General features: G+C 38.4%; 1 protein-coding gene across 9 annotated transcripts in view; it reads left to right on the top strand.

Moving 5' to 3' along the window:
• The window catches only part of RHBDD1 (rhomboid domain containing 1), an 86250-nt gene extending 67955 nt beyond the window's left edge, over positions 1-18295 (top strand). For all 9 annotated transcript variants that reach the window (XR_013347119.1, XM_077826559.1, XM_077826563.1 and 6 more), the window contains one exon: positions 15246-18295. Coding sequence is in view for 8 of the 9 variants with exons in the window: in XM_077826559.1 (XP_077682685.1) it covers positions 15246-15364 (119 nt within the window). In the remaining variant the exon portion in view is untranslated. The remainder of the gene's footprint in view (positions 1-15245) is intronic.
• The last annotated feature ends 2728 nt before the right edge of the window (positions 18296-21023 follow it).

The raw sequence follows: 21023 nt of genomic DNA, 5'->3' as shown, positions 1-21023 counted from the left end.
AATCAAGTTTTGTTCACATTGACAGTGCCTCACACAGTGGGATTTCTGGGAGCTGTCAAAATACAAATAATATTTCCAACTTTTAATATTTGCATGCTCAGTAATTTGTACAACAAATATTAAAGATAAATTTATGCCGAGAAGTACATTTTAAAGATAAAATACATTATCTAGTACGGATATAGGGTATCTATGATAGTATTAATCATTCATCGTGATTAAATCACTATGGAAATGTTGGCATTAGAGATGAAATTATAATGATATTTTAAGACTTCTCCAAAATGCAGCTAACAGCAGTCAGGACTTTCAAGTTGTACTTTTGCAATTAAATCTATCTTGTTTACAAAGATTTTATTTATATGGTCAAAGTAATTTGTTAGCTGCAGATGGGAATTTAATCACTAGAGGGTTGCGTGATTTGCTTCTGTAGGCCAAGCTCATTGCATTTACCAGGTGGTCCTTGCATGCCTCCATCCTCACTTCAGCTTATGTAGACTGAAGTCTGTGTGTTGTTCAAATTTGTAAGTACAAATATCTTTTCCAGTTTTTTTGAAAATAACAAACAGTGAGACTCTATAGATTCTATGGATAGACAGTAACATCTGGCACTTTTACAGGGTACTCATTATCTTCTGTTCATTGTTTATCCGTTTCATATTTTTTATATTTTGTATCTGTTGATAATTGAACCTAGGGTCCAACATAATCCCCCTCAAATGTTTGGATCCTTGAAAGGGTTACATATGTGTAACCAGCTGTGAGTTCATGTTGTCTGACATCAACAAATACTTTTTGATAATGTGAGACCCTCCCCCTTCCCTGTGACTTATGAATGGTCACAGCCCAAGTCCAAAGCAGAGGAAGCTGGCTTTAAGAGCAAGCCACATTTCTGGTTTTCCAGCACGAGATAATTGTGGTGTAGGTACTTCATTCTGTGTATTTATCAAATGCTACACAAACTACTGTGGGCATGTTTTCCGGTGACTTGCACCTCGGCTTATACGCTGTCTTACCCATATCATGGTCCCCCATACTCCTCCCCTATGCCAAGGCTCAACTTTTTTTCACCACCCCAAAGTGCCTTTTATTGTCCCAGATTGGAAGTGATGGACAGATGGTTGGTGTTCACTGGCTCTCTCACACACCCCATAGATCAGGCTTTGGGGAGTCAACACTCTATGAGGAAGAAATTGAAGCCTCCTTTGCTTTCTCCTCTTTCTGGCTATCCCTGCTACTATTTTTTCTCTTTCTATCTTTGGAAATAATTCATTCTAGGTGTCAGCATTTTAAACTCCAGGGGGCAGAGCTGAGATAGGGGTTGTGTATTACACTGAAAGGCATTAATGGCTGCTATCAGCTGGTTCTCTGTTTTATAGTAATTACAGAGCTGGTTACAAATGATGGGTGTGCTAAGCAGATACAGGGACTGTGTCCCACATTTTCACACTCTGGTTTTCTGATTTTCCTCAAAATAAAGAGGGTCCTTCCCATTGATTTCTAGAACGTTCCCCAAAATTTTGAAATAGGTTGGATGGTTCCAAAGTTATCGTGTTACATAAGGACACACATAGTAATGTCATCAAGTTGAATGTAGGGGCTCATTTCGCTCAGTGGAGAAGCAATAATGTGATCGTAGTTAGCATTACATTGAGACATTATGAAAGAGGAAAACATTAAAACATTTTTGACATTGAAACATCGTTTAGAATATAATTTCATGTTCTCAGATTGATGGCCTAATGGGTTATCTTCATGTTCCTTTAATGGAATCTTTAAAAGACAAGCTATTGGCTATGACATATATATCCCTGCATTCTGATTAATGTGTCTGAATCACAGATGGTAAACCTGAGTAAAAGAAGTATTCTTTCACTGCAGTAGATGTTATCATACAATGTGGTACATTTGCTGATGGAAAAAGTGTAAATATAGTACTGACACAGGAGATGTTTATTTGAATTTGCAGACTGTATATTAAAATGTGCATTAATTACTACTTTTTCTTACTGTAATTTTAAAGTGAGAGCACATGTTTTTAAAGTGACTTGCCAGTTCAGCTTCCTTTTGGATGTTTCCCTTCTTGTGGGGAGTCTATATTCCCAAAGAAAATGGGACTGATAACAAAATCTGTTGTAAAAATATTTTAAAATGGGTTATGAATACAGCAAGAAACTTTTAAAACAACAGCATCAAAATTGCATGCTCTGATTACTGCTGCGTGTTTGTGAAGTGCTACGAAGATATAAATTTCTACATAATTGCTTCTTATTTATTCATTAGGTACAAGCAACCAGGTTTTGGTTAAAATAAGGATCTCTGAATCTTCAGACCACACCTAGAATCAAACGTAATCCAGTTTTGTGTGTGTAGATTAAAAAGGTTTGATTAAGGAGGCCTTTCTCTCTCCCCCATACCCCCAAAGGTAGGAGTTTCCAACGTGGCATTTTAACCCTCACAAATGCCTCTGCTGTCTTCTTTACAAAGAAAAAAAGATATATTCATTATCAAACAGGCTTATACAACTACAAGGATACCTGTCAGTGGATATTCTTTTTTTAGTTTTTTTTAAAAGATCTTTAATAACAGTAGGTTCATGTTTCATGCATGGCAACCACTAGTAGACCCTCCAAAGAATAATTTTTACTGATGCATGGTTTGGAGCTGAAGGTAAAGTCCTAGAGTCTGATCCAGTGCCTGCTGATGTAAATTAGAATTTTTGTTCAATGTTTTTTGTTTTTTTTTAATCAGGTCCGTAGTTTGGAAGACAGATTTTTATCTCCGTAATGGTTTTCATGATTTCTGAGGAACAAATCCTGCCCCTTCCACCATGGGCTTGACAGGGCCACTTTCCTGTCAAACATGCAATTCTGCTGAATGAGTCTGGGCATAATTAGGAGATGCTCTGTGGGAGCTGCATAAGGGTGCTCCCTCTTGTACATGGAGAAAACATGAACTGTTATAGTTGCAGAATGGCTCCACTCTGTAGTTCGACAGAACCCAGCTGAGTTTCTCAGGGTACATCTTCACTTCCCACCGGATCGGCTGGTAGTGATTGATCTGCCGGGGAATCGACGCCTGTACTCCACCTCGGCAGGAGGAGTAAGCAGAGTCGATGGGGGAGCTGCCGCGGTTGACTCGCCGTCTTGAGGACGGCCAGGTAAATCGAACTAAGGTACTTCGACTGCAGCTGCGCATCTTAGTTCGAACCACCCCCCAGTGTAGCCCAGGCCTTAGTTTTGGCACTACGGAGAGGATTTTGTTCGAAGTTTCTTTATTGGAAAGGTGGTAAAAATAAATAAAATGTTCACATTTATTAGGAATGTAAATTGCATCAACTAGAAAATAAAAACTTAGTGGTTCTTTGAGGGCTGGTCCCTATGTATATTCTCTGTGGGAGTGCATGCCCTCTATGCACCTGAGACCAGAATATTTTTCAATAGCACTGTCTGTTGAACTGCACCTGCAAACTGTGCTTGCTTGTGTTCTGAACTGAGGGCATAATGTGTATCACAGACCAACCACTTTTCCAGTTTCATTCTACCAATTGTGGTCTGAGACGGAACCCTTCAGTAACTGGGGGATGGTGTCCCTAGCCTCTGTTTGACAGAAACTGGGAATGAGCAATGGGGTATGGATCATTTAATCATTACCTGTTCATTCCCGCTGGGGCACCTGCCATTGGCCACTGTCAGAAGACAGGATACTGGGCTAGATGGACCTTTGGTCTGACCCAGTATGGCCGTTCTTATGTTCTTAACTGCAGTTTCTGCTAGTGTTCCCACTTGAACTTGTCCTTTGCATCAGCCTCTATTATCTTCTAATCTTTAGAGTATGTCTATAGACATTGTCATCAGGAAAAAGAATTTGTGAGCGTTTGGATGTATGTACTTTTGCCGCAGCATGACAAAACTGTTTCACACTTTGGAATTGCGCAAGTTTCATGTAGAATGTTGGAAATGACACCGTAGATTGCTGGAAGTGATACTCTGTGAGCTAGGTAGAAGCAAAATCATATTGCCTTGCCTAGATGATGTTAAATGATAATGGCCAGATCATTTGGTATGACTCAGCTGTACACAACACAGTGGTGGAGGTGGGAAGAAAAAAGATAGTTTTATGCTGCCTTTGTGACTTTCCAGTTGTTTGGTCATTTGGCTCCCAGTGCATCTTAGAGCAGCGTGGGTATTCTGCATCCCCTGGGCATTCTCCCCACACTGGAGGAATCCTCAGGTAGCAAGTTAAGCTGGCCTCATGACTTCTCTGCACTGCCTGAATGGCAGGAAGGGGCTGGAAATCTGGCCTTTAATTTGTATGCTTTTTTTTCAACTTTCCTCTTCATACTTTGTGTGCTAGAAATGGATAGATTTTCATGAAAAAAGTTATGTTTTCAGATGTTTATAATCTGAGAGAATCCCTTATGGTTATTATAATAAAACTACTTAAATATTGGCATTTTATGTTGGAAAATCAAGGCAAGCCAAGTATGTGCTACAGAGACTGCTGTGGAATGCATTTCGTATAATCTGTACCATGCCCAGGAGCGATTTGTGAACTTTGAAACACATGAAATAATGCCCTGACATTACAGCATAATTAGCAGACCTAAGTATTATATGTTGCTATGGAAGAAATACAGTCTGTCATCTGAGGTAAATGAAAGCCAAGCATGAATTTAAAGTTTTGATGATAATTCATCAAATATTTCTCAAACTGATGTTGCTTAGTCAAACTGGTAAATAAAGTGAAACATGTATTTCAAGAATTTTTACAAACTCCTTGAACTTCTATAAAACCACCATAAGGAACCTTGAGCTGCTTAAGAGACGAAGTTTCACACTAGAAACCTAGGGAGGTATTTCCAAATGCATTAAAACTTCTGTTTACTTGAGTGGGAGCAAAGATAGGCTAAAACTAAGCACTTTTAAGCAAATCTCTTAATTAGTGTACAATTATTGTGTACCATTACTGTGTTTCATTCTTACTAGTTTTACAGATCTTCCCTTTATGATGACTCAGATGTTAAATTTGTTTGGATTGTAAAATATGCTTTGCTGTTTCCATAACAAATACAAAGTTTTTTTAAAATATATTTTATACAGCATTAAAATCTGTTTGGCACTAGTGGAAAAACATTCTATTTAAGAAAGCATTCTGCTTGTAGGTCATATTCTTCAGGTTTCTTGTCTTGTTAAGGATATTTGTCTGAAAACAGGATCATTGTCTCTTACAGGTTTGCCTGCTCCTGCTGCTTATTCCTTGCTTAAAGTCATATCATAACCCTATGTTCCTTACGTCATGCACATTCCACAGCAATGAACTGAAATGTCATAATCCTCGTTGAGATGCTACAAATGGTAGCTGGAAATAGTTGTTATGACACAAATGTTGAATTAGGACTTCAGGCAAGGAATTAACCAGCAGGAAAAGAGGAACTCTTAAGACTCAAATCTCTTCAAGCAGAACCCAAATGCCTTTTTCAGCAATATGTCAGGGCTTTCTTGGACATGCTGTTGTCTTCCTGTCACACATTGCTACACCATGTCCTCAGCTAGGACTTTCTGTAGGCTGTCCTTACTCTCCAGAATTCATGGCAAAAGTTCTTTAGCTAAGACACAGGGTGAAATCCTGACCCTATTGAAGTCAGTGTCAAAACTCTGACTTCAGTAGGGTTTGGATTTTACCCAGGCTTCTCAACAGGAAATATTCTTCTCAGGATTCTTCCGAGAATCAGCTCTTCTGTCTCCCTGTTTGGATGTTTTCCTTTCCCACCCAAATACCTTAATGAACTATAAAATTGCTGCTGTTGGCGCAGTTAATTTTTGTAGCTGCTTCTTGCCTTGCGTTCTTCTTTCCCTACTATGAGCTGTATTTTTAAAACTATTTAGTTGTGCCTTTTGAGGGAGAGCAATGTAAAATACAAGTGAGTGAAAAACGACACTGGTGAAAAGTTATGAAGTGAACACAAGAAGAAGATAGACTAGGAGACAGACACTGAAGGACTTAGTTATTTTGAATCATCCATTGTGTTAAATAATGAATCCACCTGCCCCCTGCTTTCCCACAAAAATACATTAACTTTGGTAACTTAGATCCCTCTCTGGCAACTTATAGGATGTCACTACTTGAACCCTATGAAAGCATTTACCAAGTACTCTGGATATAGTTTATTAAGTCCGTGTTTCTTTAGATTTTTTTCAGAGGTGTTATTTGCAGATGGTACTCTGTTATTCTGAGCCTTGTTACTGTGTTCATGCTTGTAATATACAGTAGTGATGTATAGGTTTAAGGTTTTTAGAAGAATGGCTCCTCATTGCCTATACCCATCTGCTATAGATGGATGTTAAGTGGCTTCCAGTTTTAATAAGTCCTTTGAAACTGATGTTCCTATAAAATCTTTGCTCCTGCACAAGAGTTCCAAGGACAGCTTTTTGTGCTCAGAATATATTTTATTAAACTGGAAAAGATGTTGGATGTTGAATATAAGGATTTAAAAATACAAAACAAAGCAGGCCTCCTAAATTTAGACCAGCGTATTGGGTCTGTTAGCTCACTGCTCTACATTAGAGTTAGAATATTGGTTATGATGCTGATCTTTCCAGAACAAACATTGGGTTACAAAGTACAGGGCACAACTGAATGCAGGACTGGATTAGTACTTATATGTGTGTGTGTGTGTGTATCTATATGTAATGTATTCCAGTGGGCTTTAACTTTACACTGCTTCACATGAAACCTGATGTGACACAGAAACTGCTAGATGCTTGTGAATAATCCCTGGGTTTCAAACCAGCCAGACAATAAACAACTCTATAATATTCAGTGCAGCAGCTTCTGTAGAGCCCATCTGTTTCAAAATAACCCTAATTCTGCTTACTATGCGGAATGCTTTGTTGTCTAGGGTTTGTCCTAGTTTTCTTGAATGTTTTGACTATGTGACTCTGGTGCCATCTCCTGGATAAATATGAAGTATGCCATCAAATTAATATTTCAAATCAAACAGCATCAGCACTTTGTTTGATTCAGCAGTCATCAATTCAACTCTTAGAGGTGATGGAAAGATCCCAAATCTTATTGTTTTCTAGACACCCCACCTATTTGCTTATGGAACATTGCACATACAATGAAAAGTGTTCATCCCGAAATTATAATAGTCCAGATGTAGGCTGGTGTACTGGTTTGGAGACAGTGGGCCGACTGCTCCCTTATATATATTCCATGCAATCCTACTGAGATCAGTGGTATTGCATGGGGTCGCAGTGATATTATCTACTACAAAGTCCAGAATGGAGCTTCATAGGTCTCCAGGAAGCCAACTTTACAGTAAAGGTAATCAGCATTTTCAAGGGCAATTCAGTGTGCTTGGAAGAAATTGTATAGTTTTCATTAGCTTTTAGGTTTTGCATTACAGCATGATTAACTGTTTTCTGATAGATCCTCCAAAATGCAGTTTTATATTGTGAACTCTTTGCAAAAGATGAGGCTAGATAGGTCAGATTGCTCTTGGCCCAATGGTAGCAGTTTTTTTGTAGTTATCACTGTGGCTAGAATTTGATGTTAATGAACACGGCATTTCTGGAGCTAGACATTGTGGTTGGATCAGTGTAACTATTGTGAGCCAGATTTCTGGTTTTAGAAGCCTACAGTAGAAGCTCCTGCTAATTGTTTTAGGTGCCTAAGGTTAGCTCCTGTGGTAGGGGCTGCCTTTAGTGTTTATACTCAGTATCTGATGAAGACAGCAGAATTTTTAATATCTTCAAACTTTATCTAGCCTTGGTGACTTTAGGTGCAATATTTTTTAACAAACTGGAAAGTTGTATATAATAATAGAATAATGAAAGTATATTTAATATATAAAATGCATAGGGCTTCTGCTGTCATATATCTTATTCCAGGTTTCTCATTTACTCATCCTTTGTTGATAAGGTAATAGTAATTTGATGGCAGATAGAAAGTAAACAATGAGAAATATCTATTCCTTAATTGATAGTAACCGGTCTGTGTCGGAAAATGATAATGCCGAACTATGAAATCTTCACTTAACTTTAAATGATCTGTTTCAAACAGTTCAGCTTGGTTGAAGGACTTTCCATTACTGAACCCCGAGTGCTTCATAAGTGTTCGACTGTGCCTTTTGCATTAATATTGGAGATCGTTTGAGATATATATATAGATAGCTAGATTTGAGATACATGTCATTCATATATAATCTATCAAATATATATGAGGGTTCATTCTGGTATCATAGACTGCTGTGATGCAGTTTTTAGCAATATCAAGTCCTACAGCTGAACAGTTTTAGAAAGTGCCAAAAATGTAAATGAGAACAGTTAACAGTGTCAGATAGAAAAGCAAAAAAACCTTTCTACATGAATTACAAAGAAGAAAACCCTGTAACTAGAAAGCAAATTTATTTTTGTGGGTGGGGAAGAAGGTGACAATTGTTAATTCTTTGCATTTGCTGGTGTAGTGGAATGTCCCAAATGATATCTGTTTCTTTTTATGGCGCTAGTGTAAGATTACAGTGGGAGGCTTATTCCTTTTTTGGAAGAAAGAGGTGCTTAGAATGCTAGTGTATCTTGTGCCATGATTGTAAAGATAAAATACTCTATTATATAGTGCTTAAGAATGTCAGTTTAAGAGCCTAATCTATAGAGATGCTAAGCATGAGCAGTCACACTGAAGTCATTTGGAACTGTGGAAGCTGAGTGCCTCTGAGGATCTGGCTCGAAGGCCATTGGACCTAGCGGATTGAGTAAAAGTCTTTTTAATACATTGTTTTCAGTTGTTTTTTTAATTATCAGGAATAACTGAGGTAATAGGAGCTGAATATAAAATAACAGCTTTTACCTTCTTAGGCATTGTAGAAATAAATATTGGGCTTCACGTTTTCAGCACAGAGAGTTAACCATCACTGGTGGCTGAATACTTAATTTCTCTTGCATTCAGGCTATATATGTCTGTCTCATTGAGTTTAGGTGATCACATCATATAATGACTGTGTTTAAAATGCCTGTAACTTGCTTCCAAACTCAGAACTTGAGTGAAAAAATCTGTTCAGGTCAAATTGAATTTATTATTGTTAAAATGAAATAAGCTGATAACCTCTGTAACCTCCTGAGTTTTTGTGTTTCTATTTTTCTTGTGTTTTAGCAACTTCCATTAGTACCAACAAATAATATTTCTGCATACAAATTTAGTTTTCTGCATTATAGTTTTTTCTCTGATTTAAGTAACTTTAAATAACAGCATTATTTTTTCTTACTAATAAAAATGTCATCCAAGTTCAGCCATCAAGGTTTTTTAACATGCCTTCTTCCAAACTCCTTTTATGCTGCCATGCAAATGATTCCTTCTCTAGATGTTACCCTGGATGATAGTAATTATTTTTTATTTAGAAAATGATTTTGTAATATAAAATATCTGAAGATTGTCTTCATATATGTTAATTAACCACTTTTTGATGTCTGATATGCCAGGTAGTCATTGTATGGAGTGTACCTGCAGTATCCTCAACACATATGTTATATGATAATTTCTATGAAAAAATGTAGATTCAGAATTATGTGCTTCATTACAGTAGCTGGACTGAAGGAGATGTAGCTAATGGTTGAAAAGCTGGTTTACTTAACATGGTGATAAAAATGCCAAAAGCTGCCACAGCTTTTATCTATACATTTGGTTCTCATTTGTATAGGTTCCATTGAAACACTGGTAGCCCTGGTGAAATTATTTTCTTGTAAAATTGTCTAGTTGTAGGCAAGGATTAAGTGGCTAAGGCATTTCTAAAGGTATTTAGGCATTGCTGTGCTCAGTGTTGCAACGCCTAACGGATTTAGGAGTCTAAATATCATATTTTAGAAGGGATTTAGACACGAGTCCAAATTCCGTTGACAATCTGAGATTTAAGCTTCTAAGTGCCCAAATCACTTTTGAAAATGAAATTTAGATTCCTAAATCAGTTAGGTGTTGCAACATTGAGCCCAGTAGTATCCAAATGCTTTCAGAAATCTGGGCCTAAGAATTTATCCCTTTAATTATTTTTACATTTTTGTGAACTATTTGGATGTTTGCAACCTGATTTCTTACCCAGAAATCCAGGCGCCCTTTTTGGCAGCAGTTTCTGAATGAACTGTCACTTTCAGCATACAGTGGTTTGCAAATAATCTTCTGCACTACTGAAAAGATTCTAGTTCATCTTTTATAGTACACGGATTAAAAGTGACTGAAGGGGTAGTTTGTTATTTCAGCAAAGAAGGCAGTTTAAACTGTCACTTTTTTCTTTAGCCTCAAGAGGAAACATCCCCCACTCAATTGCCTCTCTTTATTGCTATATCCTAGGTTGTTGTTTTTTTTATCTTGTCCCTTCCCTGCCTTAACATTAACATTTCCTCTGTACATAAAGAATTACAGGTGTGCTTAAATGATAAAATTTTAATGGGTGCAGCTGAGCCGCTGTAGCATTTAGCGAAGACGCTACCTTCTCCTTTCAGCACAAGTACTCCACCTCTCAGAGAGGCTGGAGCTATGTTGACAGGAGAAGCCCTGCCACTGACATAGTGCTGTCTGCACTGGGGCTTAGGTCGGTATAACTCTGTCACTCAGGGGTATTGATTTTCCACACTCCTGAGCGACAGTGTTATATCGATATTCATTTGTAGTGTATACCAGGGCTGAGGAGTTGTTGCATGACTATGACCTCATCAAAAAGGCCCAACTAGCTAGTCAAAATGTGTCTTTGGGCAATCAGTATCCAGCCATATTCTAATAATGTATAAAACCCTTAATACAAGGGACATGAACAACCACCTCTCCCCAGTGTGTACAAGGGCATTTCAGCTCTCTGTCTCTTATCAGAATAAGACCAGGAGTAGGGCATTCATGTTTTCTGGAATGCATCTATGGAATTCTCTCAGTGAGGACATTTTCCTGGAGGATGTCTCTGAAGCGGTCTTCAAGGCTCACTGCAAGGCCTTTCATTTTGGGTCACTATATATATAATTGAGCAATTGTTCCTACTTTTTTCACCAGATCTTGTTTTGTTTTGTTGCTGGTGTGGGGGCTGGACTTTAAGGAGTTGTGAGTACTGTGCCCAGTTTTTGTTTAACTCTAATGTTGTTGTCTTATCTTCCAGATACTAAAACTGGACATGGGCACTCTATAAACAGGATCCTGGAAGACCCTGATTTTTAATTGACCGTTTTACTGTGATACATAAGAAGGAAAATGAAAAACTTTTTTTTTCAGAGAGTAGCAATAATCTAGAAAAGTATGTCATAATGTTAGTTAAAGCTGCAATACAATTTAAGTCCCAGTTGTTCAGTTGACTATGTGTCTGGACCCCTGCTCAGATGCAAAGCTTCAGTGACTTCAGTAGGTCTCTGTGTGGCCTTGTGGTGTGCCCATGAACAGTCATTTGCAATCATGGCCTTTATTATATTGCCTCTGCATGCAGTGGTTTTAGTATTTTATTCATGCTTTGACTATTTTTAGTATATTAAATGTATTTATGCCCATCAAAACTCTGGACATCTGAACAAAATATTAATTAAAAATCCATACAAATTGTACCAGTGTGGAAAACCAAACAATTCGCTGAAAAGCCCCCACTGCTCACTCTTTCACCATACCTTCCCATCCATTCAGCCTAGAAAAATGTAAGGTACTGTATGCTCTAAAGTACCGTCACATCTTCAGTTTCAAAGTCTGATAAACTTTTCCATCATGGTGGTCTTGACATCATTATTAGTGACAAAGTAATGAACTTGTAAAAAATTGTTAAAATAGCATCAAGTTTTTTTAAAAAAATCTTTACCCTGGTCTGTCCAGCTTCTGAGACACACTCTCCTTAATGAATATTGATTTAAAGCTTTAGGGATCACACCTTGGGTCTTTTCTTTTAGCTCCTTTGCACAGGCATGTTTAGGCCTTTAAGATGTATTTACAACCATCATTGAGCTTCCTTGCTCAGTACATGTATAAAGAACCTATCTGCCATTGTGCATCCACATCGGGGATAATTGTTTTCTTTCTTTTCAAATTGACCATAGCCAGTTTGTATGATGCATAAACATTCTCTTAGTATGCCAGTCAGTGGCCTGTATTCAATTCAATGATCTGTAATGCTTTTTAGCTGCCTGAAATCAAAGGTTCATGCTCACAAAATTTCTAGCCTCCTGAAGTGAATAATTATTTTTCTCTAACATCTGTACATGGCTGTTTCCACTTGTGTGTGTTCACAGGATTGCTGCAATATTACTGCACCCATGGTTTAGGGTTACTGTCCATGCACCGACACCTATTGGTCTCCTCTAATTAAGGTGGGACTTCTCTTTGGGGTCACGTGGTAGAAGGAGTTAGGCCAGATCCAGAATGGAAATGGTTTGGGTCATAAGATCACAACCGCTATGTTGTCATCGGTCTTAACTTGTCTCAACCAGTCTCATTTTGAGAGAGGGATACGGGGGAGGTACAAGTTATGAGGTATTCCATGGCTTTTGGGGAGTGGGGGTGGCTTTTTCACATTAGCAGGAAGAATACTTTGTTTCTAAAGGAAAGTATTTTAAAAGGAGATGGCAATATTTCATCACATACAGGAGCACTTAGTTAGCTCTTAATTAGAGTGGCATGTTGTTCTGAAATGGTGGGTGTGCTTATGGGTGAGGTGAAGAGTAATTGACAAGTTGCAGTGTTTGTGTTTAATGTTTCTTAAATATGACGTAGTTTTGCCTCTATCTGAAAATACTGATTACTTTTTCAGATTCAGAAACACAATGTGGTGCAAGGCCACGTTGAGGTTAAAGTGTTACAATGCACATTATATTGATTTGCTGCATGTTAATGTGAATTAAAACGTTCTTCAGCTATTTCTGTTTTTTTGTGAATATCCCATGTTATTATACCTAACCACTGGTGCCTGAGCAGCTAGTTAGGCTTGGCAGCATTTCCTAAGAGTTTGAGCTATTTGCAAGGACAAAAAAAATCCTTCTGCATCTTCCAGTCTTTGCGTAGAATCGTAAACTTGTCTATTATTAAGGTCCTGTCTATACTATAAATTAGAACGTAACTGAGTCAGAAGTCAATAACTAGGTCTCCCTTACTGCACTGTAGATAGGTCATCTGTGTACTATGCAAACAGGCCCCTTGTATTTAAGCTTGCTAAGCACCCCCGCATCTGAAAATGAGCTCCACTAGATGTATAGTACACTACTTGTTTTTGGTTTTTCATATTCACTATTACTATTAAAACATGATCCCTTGATGAAAAGTTAATAAATACTAACATTATAAATATATATGCAGTTTGACGCAACTATTCCGTAATCTTTAGAACTAACTTTTTTATCCTCAATAATGTATGTACCTAGGTTCAGAAACCAATCTCTACTTTTTTTTTTCCCAAGGACCCTTAGCATATAGGCAGTTGATGTCATACTTAGGCACAGCCTTTATATCTTTTCTTGCTTTCCTTATTATGTGACTTGGAATTTGAATTCTCTGAATTCTTTAGTTGGTGGTGACGGGAGAGGTTCTTTCTGTCTTTCAACGGTGCCAGAAGAGAGAACCACCTATAGCCTGTACTATCTCTGCTCAGATTAATTTACTCACTGTGCTACACTATAGCTGAACTGCCACGTGTAGTTTATTTCTGAATTTGCTTGTTGCCAACTAAAGATGGAGTTACATGTGCATCTGGTATGGGTCACCACATCTTGGACTGTAGTACTAGCTGAAAGTTTAAAAAGCTTGCTTTGCCAAAAGTAACTGTTGAGGACTTGTAAATAGTTTAAAAGTCTAGATGTTACTATATAAAACAAGGATGCTGAAAAATGTAAAGTCCTGGGCTTTTTAAAGAGTAATTGCTGTATTAAAAGTACACATTCTTAATGGAGGGAAAAAAAAAACGAGGAGTACCTGTGGCACCTTAGAGACTAACACATTTATTTGGGCATAAGCTTTCGTGGGCTAAAACCCACTTCATCGGATGCATGCAGTGGAAAATACAGTAGGAAGATATATATACACAGAGAACATGAAAAAATGGGTGTTGCCATTCCAACTCTAACAAGACCAATCAATTAGGGTGGGCTATTATCTGCAGGGACCCTAATTGATTGGTCTCGTTACAGTTGGTATGGCAACACCCATTTTTTCATGTTCTCTGTGTGTGTGTGTATATATATATATACATATATACACACACACTTCCTACTGTATTTTCCACTGCATGCATCCGATGAGGTGGGTTTTAGCCCACGAAAGCTTATGCCCAGATAAATTTGTTAGTCTCTAAGGTGCCACAAATACTCCTCGTTGTTTTGGTTTTGTTGTTTTTTTTTGCTGATACAGACTAACACTGCTACCACTCTGAAACATTTTTAATGAACATTAATGCAGTGGGATTGCTCTTAAACTAGCAGAAAATGTTTTTCATCTGCTTTGTCAGTGTAAATTTTGGAAGTCTACCTAGTTTCATAAAGGACCAATAATTATTTCATGTTTGTTAAAATATATTTGTACAGACGATATTAAGAAATGAAGTAATACAGAAATGCCAATACCAAGGGGACAAACTAATCTGCTAACTAAGCACTGATCTAAGAGATTCCTTACTGTTGAATCAAAAATTTCTCATGCAATTGAGCGAAAACTGTACAGAAATCCCTCAAAGATATTTCCATGGTAAACTATTCCAGGAAGATTAATAATCTTCTGTTACAATGGTAATCTGAGTATAATCATAATGGTGTTAGCACGGATAGGGTCCTATGTAACTCAGTTGAGCAGTACTGGTTCAGTCCAGTAGAGAGCAGTACTGCACACTCAGTAGTTCACTACAGTGTGGTCTCAGTCATGACAACTGCTGCTCTTGTTTAGTTATTTTGGTTCTATGTATTTCCTTTTTTTCTATGACAGTTTTTTTTTCCACTGCAGTTTATGATTCAGATTCTATCCTTTACTGGTCAATGCATTAATCAAAAGACGAGTTACGTAAAAGTATTTCTGCCGCATGATGTAAGTTATTTGATTGCCTGTATTAAAACCTCCTTGTTATATATCAAAACCAATAACATTATTTATTTTAAAATGGTTTTGTAATAATAGTAAACAAAAAAAAGTATACAATGCTCACAACCTTACTACACTACACAGTTTTTTCACTGTTTAAATCATAGGATGTGTACGATTCTGCACTCAGCAGAGGATAAAAATGGTTTACATTTGCTTTTCATTTTGTCTTACAGGTTTTAGTGCAGGAAGTCATAGCAATGAGAGGCGACCTTATGGGTTTTGGTTTCCATCTGAACAGCTATCAGAAGAGGAAGTGAGAAGACAAAGACTTAATAGATTTGAGAGATGGTGAAATTGCCAAGGGTCTAATGAAAATATGTAAAGTGCTCTTCAAAGTTGCCAAAATGTTTGCAGATCTGTTCATTTATACAGTTTCTATTCTAGTTCAGAACTATTTACTACTGGCTACATAATTTAACAGCAAAACATGCCAAGGATTTTGCAAAATACGGCTGAAAATCTAGGCTTAAAATAAGCGGCCAAGGGTGTGGTCCAAGAGCCAGAATGTGGTCTGTGGCTGCCCTCCATTTTGCTGTACTTAAAATATGAAAGAAAACTGGTTGACTGATGATTGTAACAAGCCGCAACTCACTTCTGACATTTCTCTACAAAGGCTTTGTTAATGCCTTGGCTTTTTGTTTGTTGATGAGCTCAATCAACAATTTCTCTTCATCTATCAAGGGGAAAAAAGGGAAAATGCGGATACCATATTAGTGTGTGTCCTTGATTTTAAAACTATATAAATCATCCTTGCAAAATTCTTCTCTTTGCCTGTGACAAATAATCTTTTTGGATTGGTGAGTAAAATGGTACTTTTAAAACATCAGTGACTGAGCATATATGTAAATTAGGTACAGCCCTATAAATCCTGACAAGTTGCTAGCACAGCCTTTAAAGTTGCGGAATTTGGTTCCTCTTGTCTCAAATCATTCCATTCTGCCTAGGATATGTATACAGTAAAACTCATTTGTAACATTTCACACTATCTTGATACTCCCGGCCTATGGCCAATATGGTCATCCTAATATTGCAGCCTTAATTCTGAAAGTTCTTCCTTTTGTGGGGTTATTGTACTTTTATATTTATATATATATATATATATATTTATTTCTGGGGGAGGGGAAAAGATTGTTTAAACAAATAAAACTGAAACATTTTCAAGGCAAGAGACTAAGTTGGAATCCAAGAAGTTACTGTGTGTTGTTGACTTACCTATTTCCCTTTTAAAGAATACTTTGTAGACTATAGGAACTCCATCATGCAAATCTTTTTTCATACAACTTTAAAAATCAGACTGTTTCTCTTGATGGACTACACTGGCTTATTTGGAGCTTGGTTATAGCTCATAAGAAAGTGAGCTGTTGTAGGGAGAAGGAAGTATACTGCCTAAATATTGGTGGCTAGAGGCATTCTGCCTCCTCGGAATTGTGGAAAGCACACTAGGCAGCAGGACTTGATGCATCTTGGAAAAGATGTAGCCAGAATTGTTCTTGAGCAGTGTGTCATGAGAGCACCATCGCCCCGCTGCCACTTTCCTGAGACCTGCAGCCTGTGGGACTACTGGAGCCTGCTAGCAGCATTAGCTGCCCCTCCTCCTCTCCAGTACAGTTAATCATATATTGGCTGTCGTACCTGGGACCCACTCGGGACAAAAGTTTCAGCGTGCTCTGTTCTTACACTAGCACACCTGTGCAGGTCATTCATAACTTGATCTTTGCTGTGTACTGTAGAGATCTGTCTTTCAGTTAAGTTTGCAGGTAGAAAAACAAAGAAAAATGTCTTTATTCACACAAAGTAGCTGATATGCTAATATTAATAAAAACAGCTTTGTTAATTTTTTGTCTATTAACATTGAGAACAATTATATTTTAAAAACAAGTTTGAGCAATGAAATGCCCAAATAGGCAAACCTCTTCTGTTTTGTTCTTTTCAGTCCGTAACAGCTGTTACCATATGAAACACAATTCATTGCCATCCTACGGTGTGGAACTACTAGCATCGCTTGAGCATTGATTTATGTTCGTGTTGGGTTGAAAAGTTCTTGTATAGAGTATTTTCAGGGACCTATCGTGATCAGTGATCTGCACTTTATGAAATCTTGAAACCTCTCCCTCTCCATGAAGTTTTGACCTGGGTATATTATTACAGCTGTATGTATTTTAATAATAATAGCTGAAAGTTAAATTACTGGATGCACAGTAAATACATATGTATACTCTCTGGTTTTCATCAATAAAAGTCTTTTATTTGCACAGGCTGCTTCCTATCATCTTCTTTGTCTCTTTCCCTTCTTGTCCATTTCATGCCATGGAGAAGCATGAGATGGGCATGCCAAATGTTTGGCTTTTCAAGTGCAGAGCTAGAAATCTTACTTGCAGATACTGTTCAGACCCATTATTCAGAGTGCTTTCTGGAGGACGCTCAATACAGGAAAAATTTTAATGTAAAGGCCCATTTTCTTGATCACCTTCAGGATTGCACAGTCGGTATAAAGACTCTTTCTTGTTAGCTAGCTGTCCTTTGTATACGTTATACATACTAGCCACAAACTAGAATGGCTGATATTCATTTATATTTAAATAGGTTGATTTTTCTAATAATTTCCTGCCTTCTTCACTGGTTGATATTTCTAATAATTTCCTGCCTTCTTCACTGAGTAAATAATATAACAAAGCAAGCAAAAGTCAACATTTGAGTATTTGTGATTGTGCATATTTTTTATCCTTCACCGGAACATTATCCCCTCCAAAACTGATCTCATTGCTGTGGTGTTCAGTTTCCAGTGTAGTTGGTCATGTTCATGAGGCTACATAATTTCAGATATTTAAAGCAGTCAGACTGATATAGGCAGAAAATATATTGTAAAAGAATGACAGTCTTGTGGCGTTTTTAGTACAATGAAAAGTATTTAAACAAAGGCAAAAAAAATCCATTTTATGGCATTTATTTACTCTTGTAATGTTGGTTTAGAAGTCTCAGCACAAAGCGACTTAGTGCTAAAGGTGTCTTGTGCTCCCTTAAAACAAAACTCCACGTGATCACAGAAATCTCAAGAGCTGGGTCCTTTTATTGTCTTTCTTTTTACTATGCCTTCGTAAGCACCATTGTCATGAAATATGTATGGATAATAACCTTGTCAGCAATAACTACGGATTGTTAAATATATAGCTTTTTCACATTTTCTTACTACGAAATTGAAATAAATACTTGTTTTTATGTTTCAGCCTGTCCACTTCTCCATTTTAATTGTAATACCTAATAAATGATCAGCACAGAAGATACTATATTTGTACATTCAGTCAAAGCGCATTATAAGGTAATGTGGATTAAACAAATTGCCTTCATTATGGCCTGTAGCTGCTCCCATTGAAGTCAATGGACGTTTGCCATTGAGTTCAATGGGAACCGGATCAGGTCCTTACACTCTGATACAGTTCACTGAAATGCTGTTTCTGTCATATGGTTTTACCCTGCACTTTCCCAAAATGGAAAATAAACTCTTATTTTAAAAATAAATCCATTTAGTTTGGAGAGCCCTGACTGTAGATGTGATGTCATGGATTGAATATCTAAGGCTGCCTGAATTCCTTAGTACCTATGCAGGGTAGTAAGAATTTGAAATTCAGTACTTCCTGCATAAACATGCTGTGATAAACGAGAGGAGGGATAGCTCCCTTTTGTGGACACCCAGCCAGCCAGTTAGCTATGGAATCCCTCTTGGTAGCTGTTCTCTACTTGCTTTACCTGTAAAGGGTTAAAAAGTCTAACTGCATGCATAGGAAAAGGGAAGTGAGTGGGCACCTGACCAAAAGAGCCAATGGGAAGGCTAGAACTTGTTAAACTTGGGGGGAAAAAACTTTTCTTTGTCTGTGTGTTGTAGTTCTCTGGGCAAGAGGGGAACAGGGCAGCAGTTATGCTGTGAGAAGCTGAAGGCCAGGTACAAAAATAATCAGAATCATACCTAGAATTGCTTATCTGGAACCCAGATATGTAAGTTATCAGAAAATGTGTAGGAAGACGCGATTAGGTTTATTTTGCTTATTTCATGTGACTTGAGGATTCTTCTGTGCTAACCCCAGATGCTTTTGTTGCTTGTAACCTTTAAGCTGAAGCCCCAGAAGACTATTTTGGGTGCTTAATTTTTGGAATTGCTTTTTTAAAAATTGAGCAATAGCATGAGTTTTCAGATGTATTTTTTCTTTCTTTCTTTCTTTCTTTCTTTCTTTAATAAAATCTACCTTTTTTAACAACAGGATTTGGACTTTTGTGTCTTAAGAAGTTTGTGCACATGTTTTTTTAGTTAGCTGGTGGCAACTGCTGATTTCTTTGTTTTCATTTCTCAGCTCTTCCCCAGGGGGAGAGGGGTGTGAAAGGACTTAAGTGTACCCCACAGAAAAGAATTCTCAAGTGCACCTTCCTGGGTTCCAAAGGGTTTTGCATTTGAGTGGTGGCAGCATCTACCCATCCAAGGTCAGAGAGAAGCTGTGACCTTAGGAGTTTAATACCAGCCTGGAGTGGCCGAATTAATTTTTAGAATCCTTGCGGGCCCCCACCTTCTGCTCTCCAAGCGCCAGAGTGGGGAATCCGCCTTTAATCAGCCTCAGTAATTGTGTGTAAACTGAGAATTTTTTAAAAACAAGAAATGTTGCTGTATAAGACTTTGAATCTGAAGGTGAATTCATTTTTATCAGGAGCTGTGATTTCTTCGAGTGTTTGCTCATGTCGATTCCATCCTAGGTGTGCGCATGCCCACGTGTGCGGCTGTTGGAGATTTTTGCCTTAGCGATATCTGTAGGGTCGGCTGTAGCACCCTCTTGAGTGCCGCGCCCATGCGTCGGTATATTAGCTGCCACCAGCGGTAAACCCTCTCAGTTTCTTCTTACCACCTCTGGTGGTTAGTCGGAGTGTCTTTCCCTTGCCTCACAAGGGCTAGCGCAGTGGACCCCAGCGCGGTGCCCGCGGGTGCCATGGTGCCCACTAGGACATTTGTGTGCCTGCTGTCAGGGCTGGCGCCAAGGAACGAAGAGGAGAGGAGCGCATCCATTGGAGAACCTGCCACCGAAATGTCGCTGATCAGCGCTTCCAGTGGAGAAGCGGCTGCCGAAATGCCGCTGCTGGGCGCTTCCGGCAGAGAAGCGGCTGCCGAAATGCCGCTGCTGGGCGCTTCCGGCAGAGAAGCGGCTGCCAAAATGCCGCTGCTGGGCGCTTCCGGCGGAGAAGCGGCTGCTGAAATGCCGCCAAAAACCATCTCTGCCCGGCACACTCTTCTGAAGGCATGAATGTGCTTTTGGCCAGAGAAAGGTTGGGGACCACTGGGCTAGTGGTTCTTCTATTTCAGTCTTCGAGCCTTAAGGCCTGGTAAATAGTTTTACGGTAGTTAGTAAGTACTTAAGTAATGTAGTTAGAGATAGAGTCCCAGTGGGAACTCTGCCTCAGTCTCTACGTTTTAAGCCCTGCTCTGACTGTAACAGGCCTATGCCTGTTAATAACCCCGATAGCAGCTGCCTCAAATGCTCGGGGGAATCACTGGTGAATGAGAAGTGTCGCATCTGTAAGAACTTTTGTCCCAGAACTCAGAAAAAGCGAGACATCCGTTTGAGGGCCCTCCTCATGGAGGCTGATCTATATTTAAGCACTTCTTACTCCAGGATTGATAAATACTGGTGTCTGGCACATGAAAAAGCTGTGTCTGAACTGCCCTGAAATAAGCAGCTGGTTAACGCATACTAATTCTGGAGCTCCACATGTTCCAATGGAAATCCAGACATGCTGGATAGGATGGTTTTGTGGTGCTGTTATAGGCTGCTAATTGTGTTCAGTGACTTGTTATGCACGCACAGGGTGGCATAATAGACTAGTAGTGTCCAGAACTCTTGCAGTAAGTGTCAAAACAAAATGAAGTCAATGGTCTTTGGATGAGGCCTTAAATACAGCCGGTTGAGTTTTCAGTA

The sequence above is a fragment of the Eretmochelys imbricata genome, chromosome 9 (assembly GCF_965152235.1).
Source record: "Eretmochelys imbricata isolate rEreImb1 chromosome 9, rEreImb1.hap1, whole genome shotgun sequence".
Taxonomy (NCBI): domain Eukaryota; kingdom Metazoa; phylum Chordata; order Testudines; family Cheloniidae; genus Eretmochelys; species Eretmochelys imbricata.
Note: the sequence above shows the minus strand (reverse complement) of the source record. Positions and strands in the feature narration are given on the sequence as shown.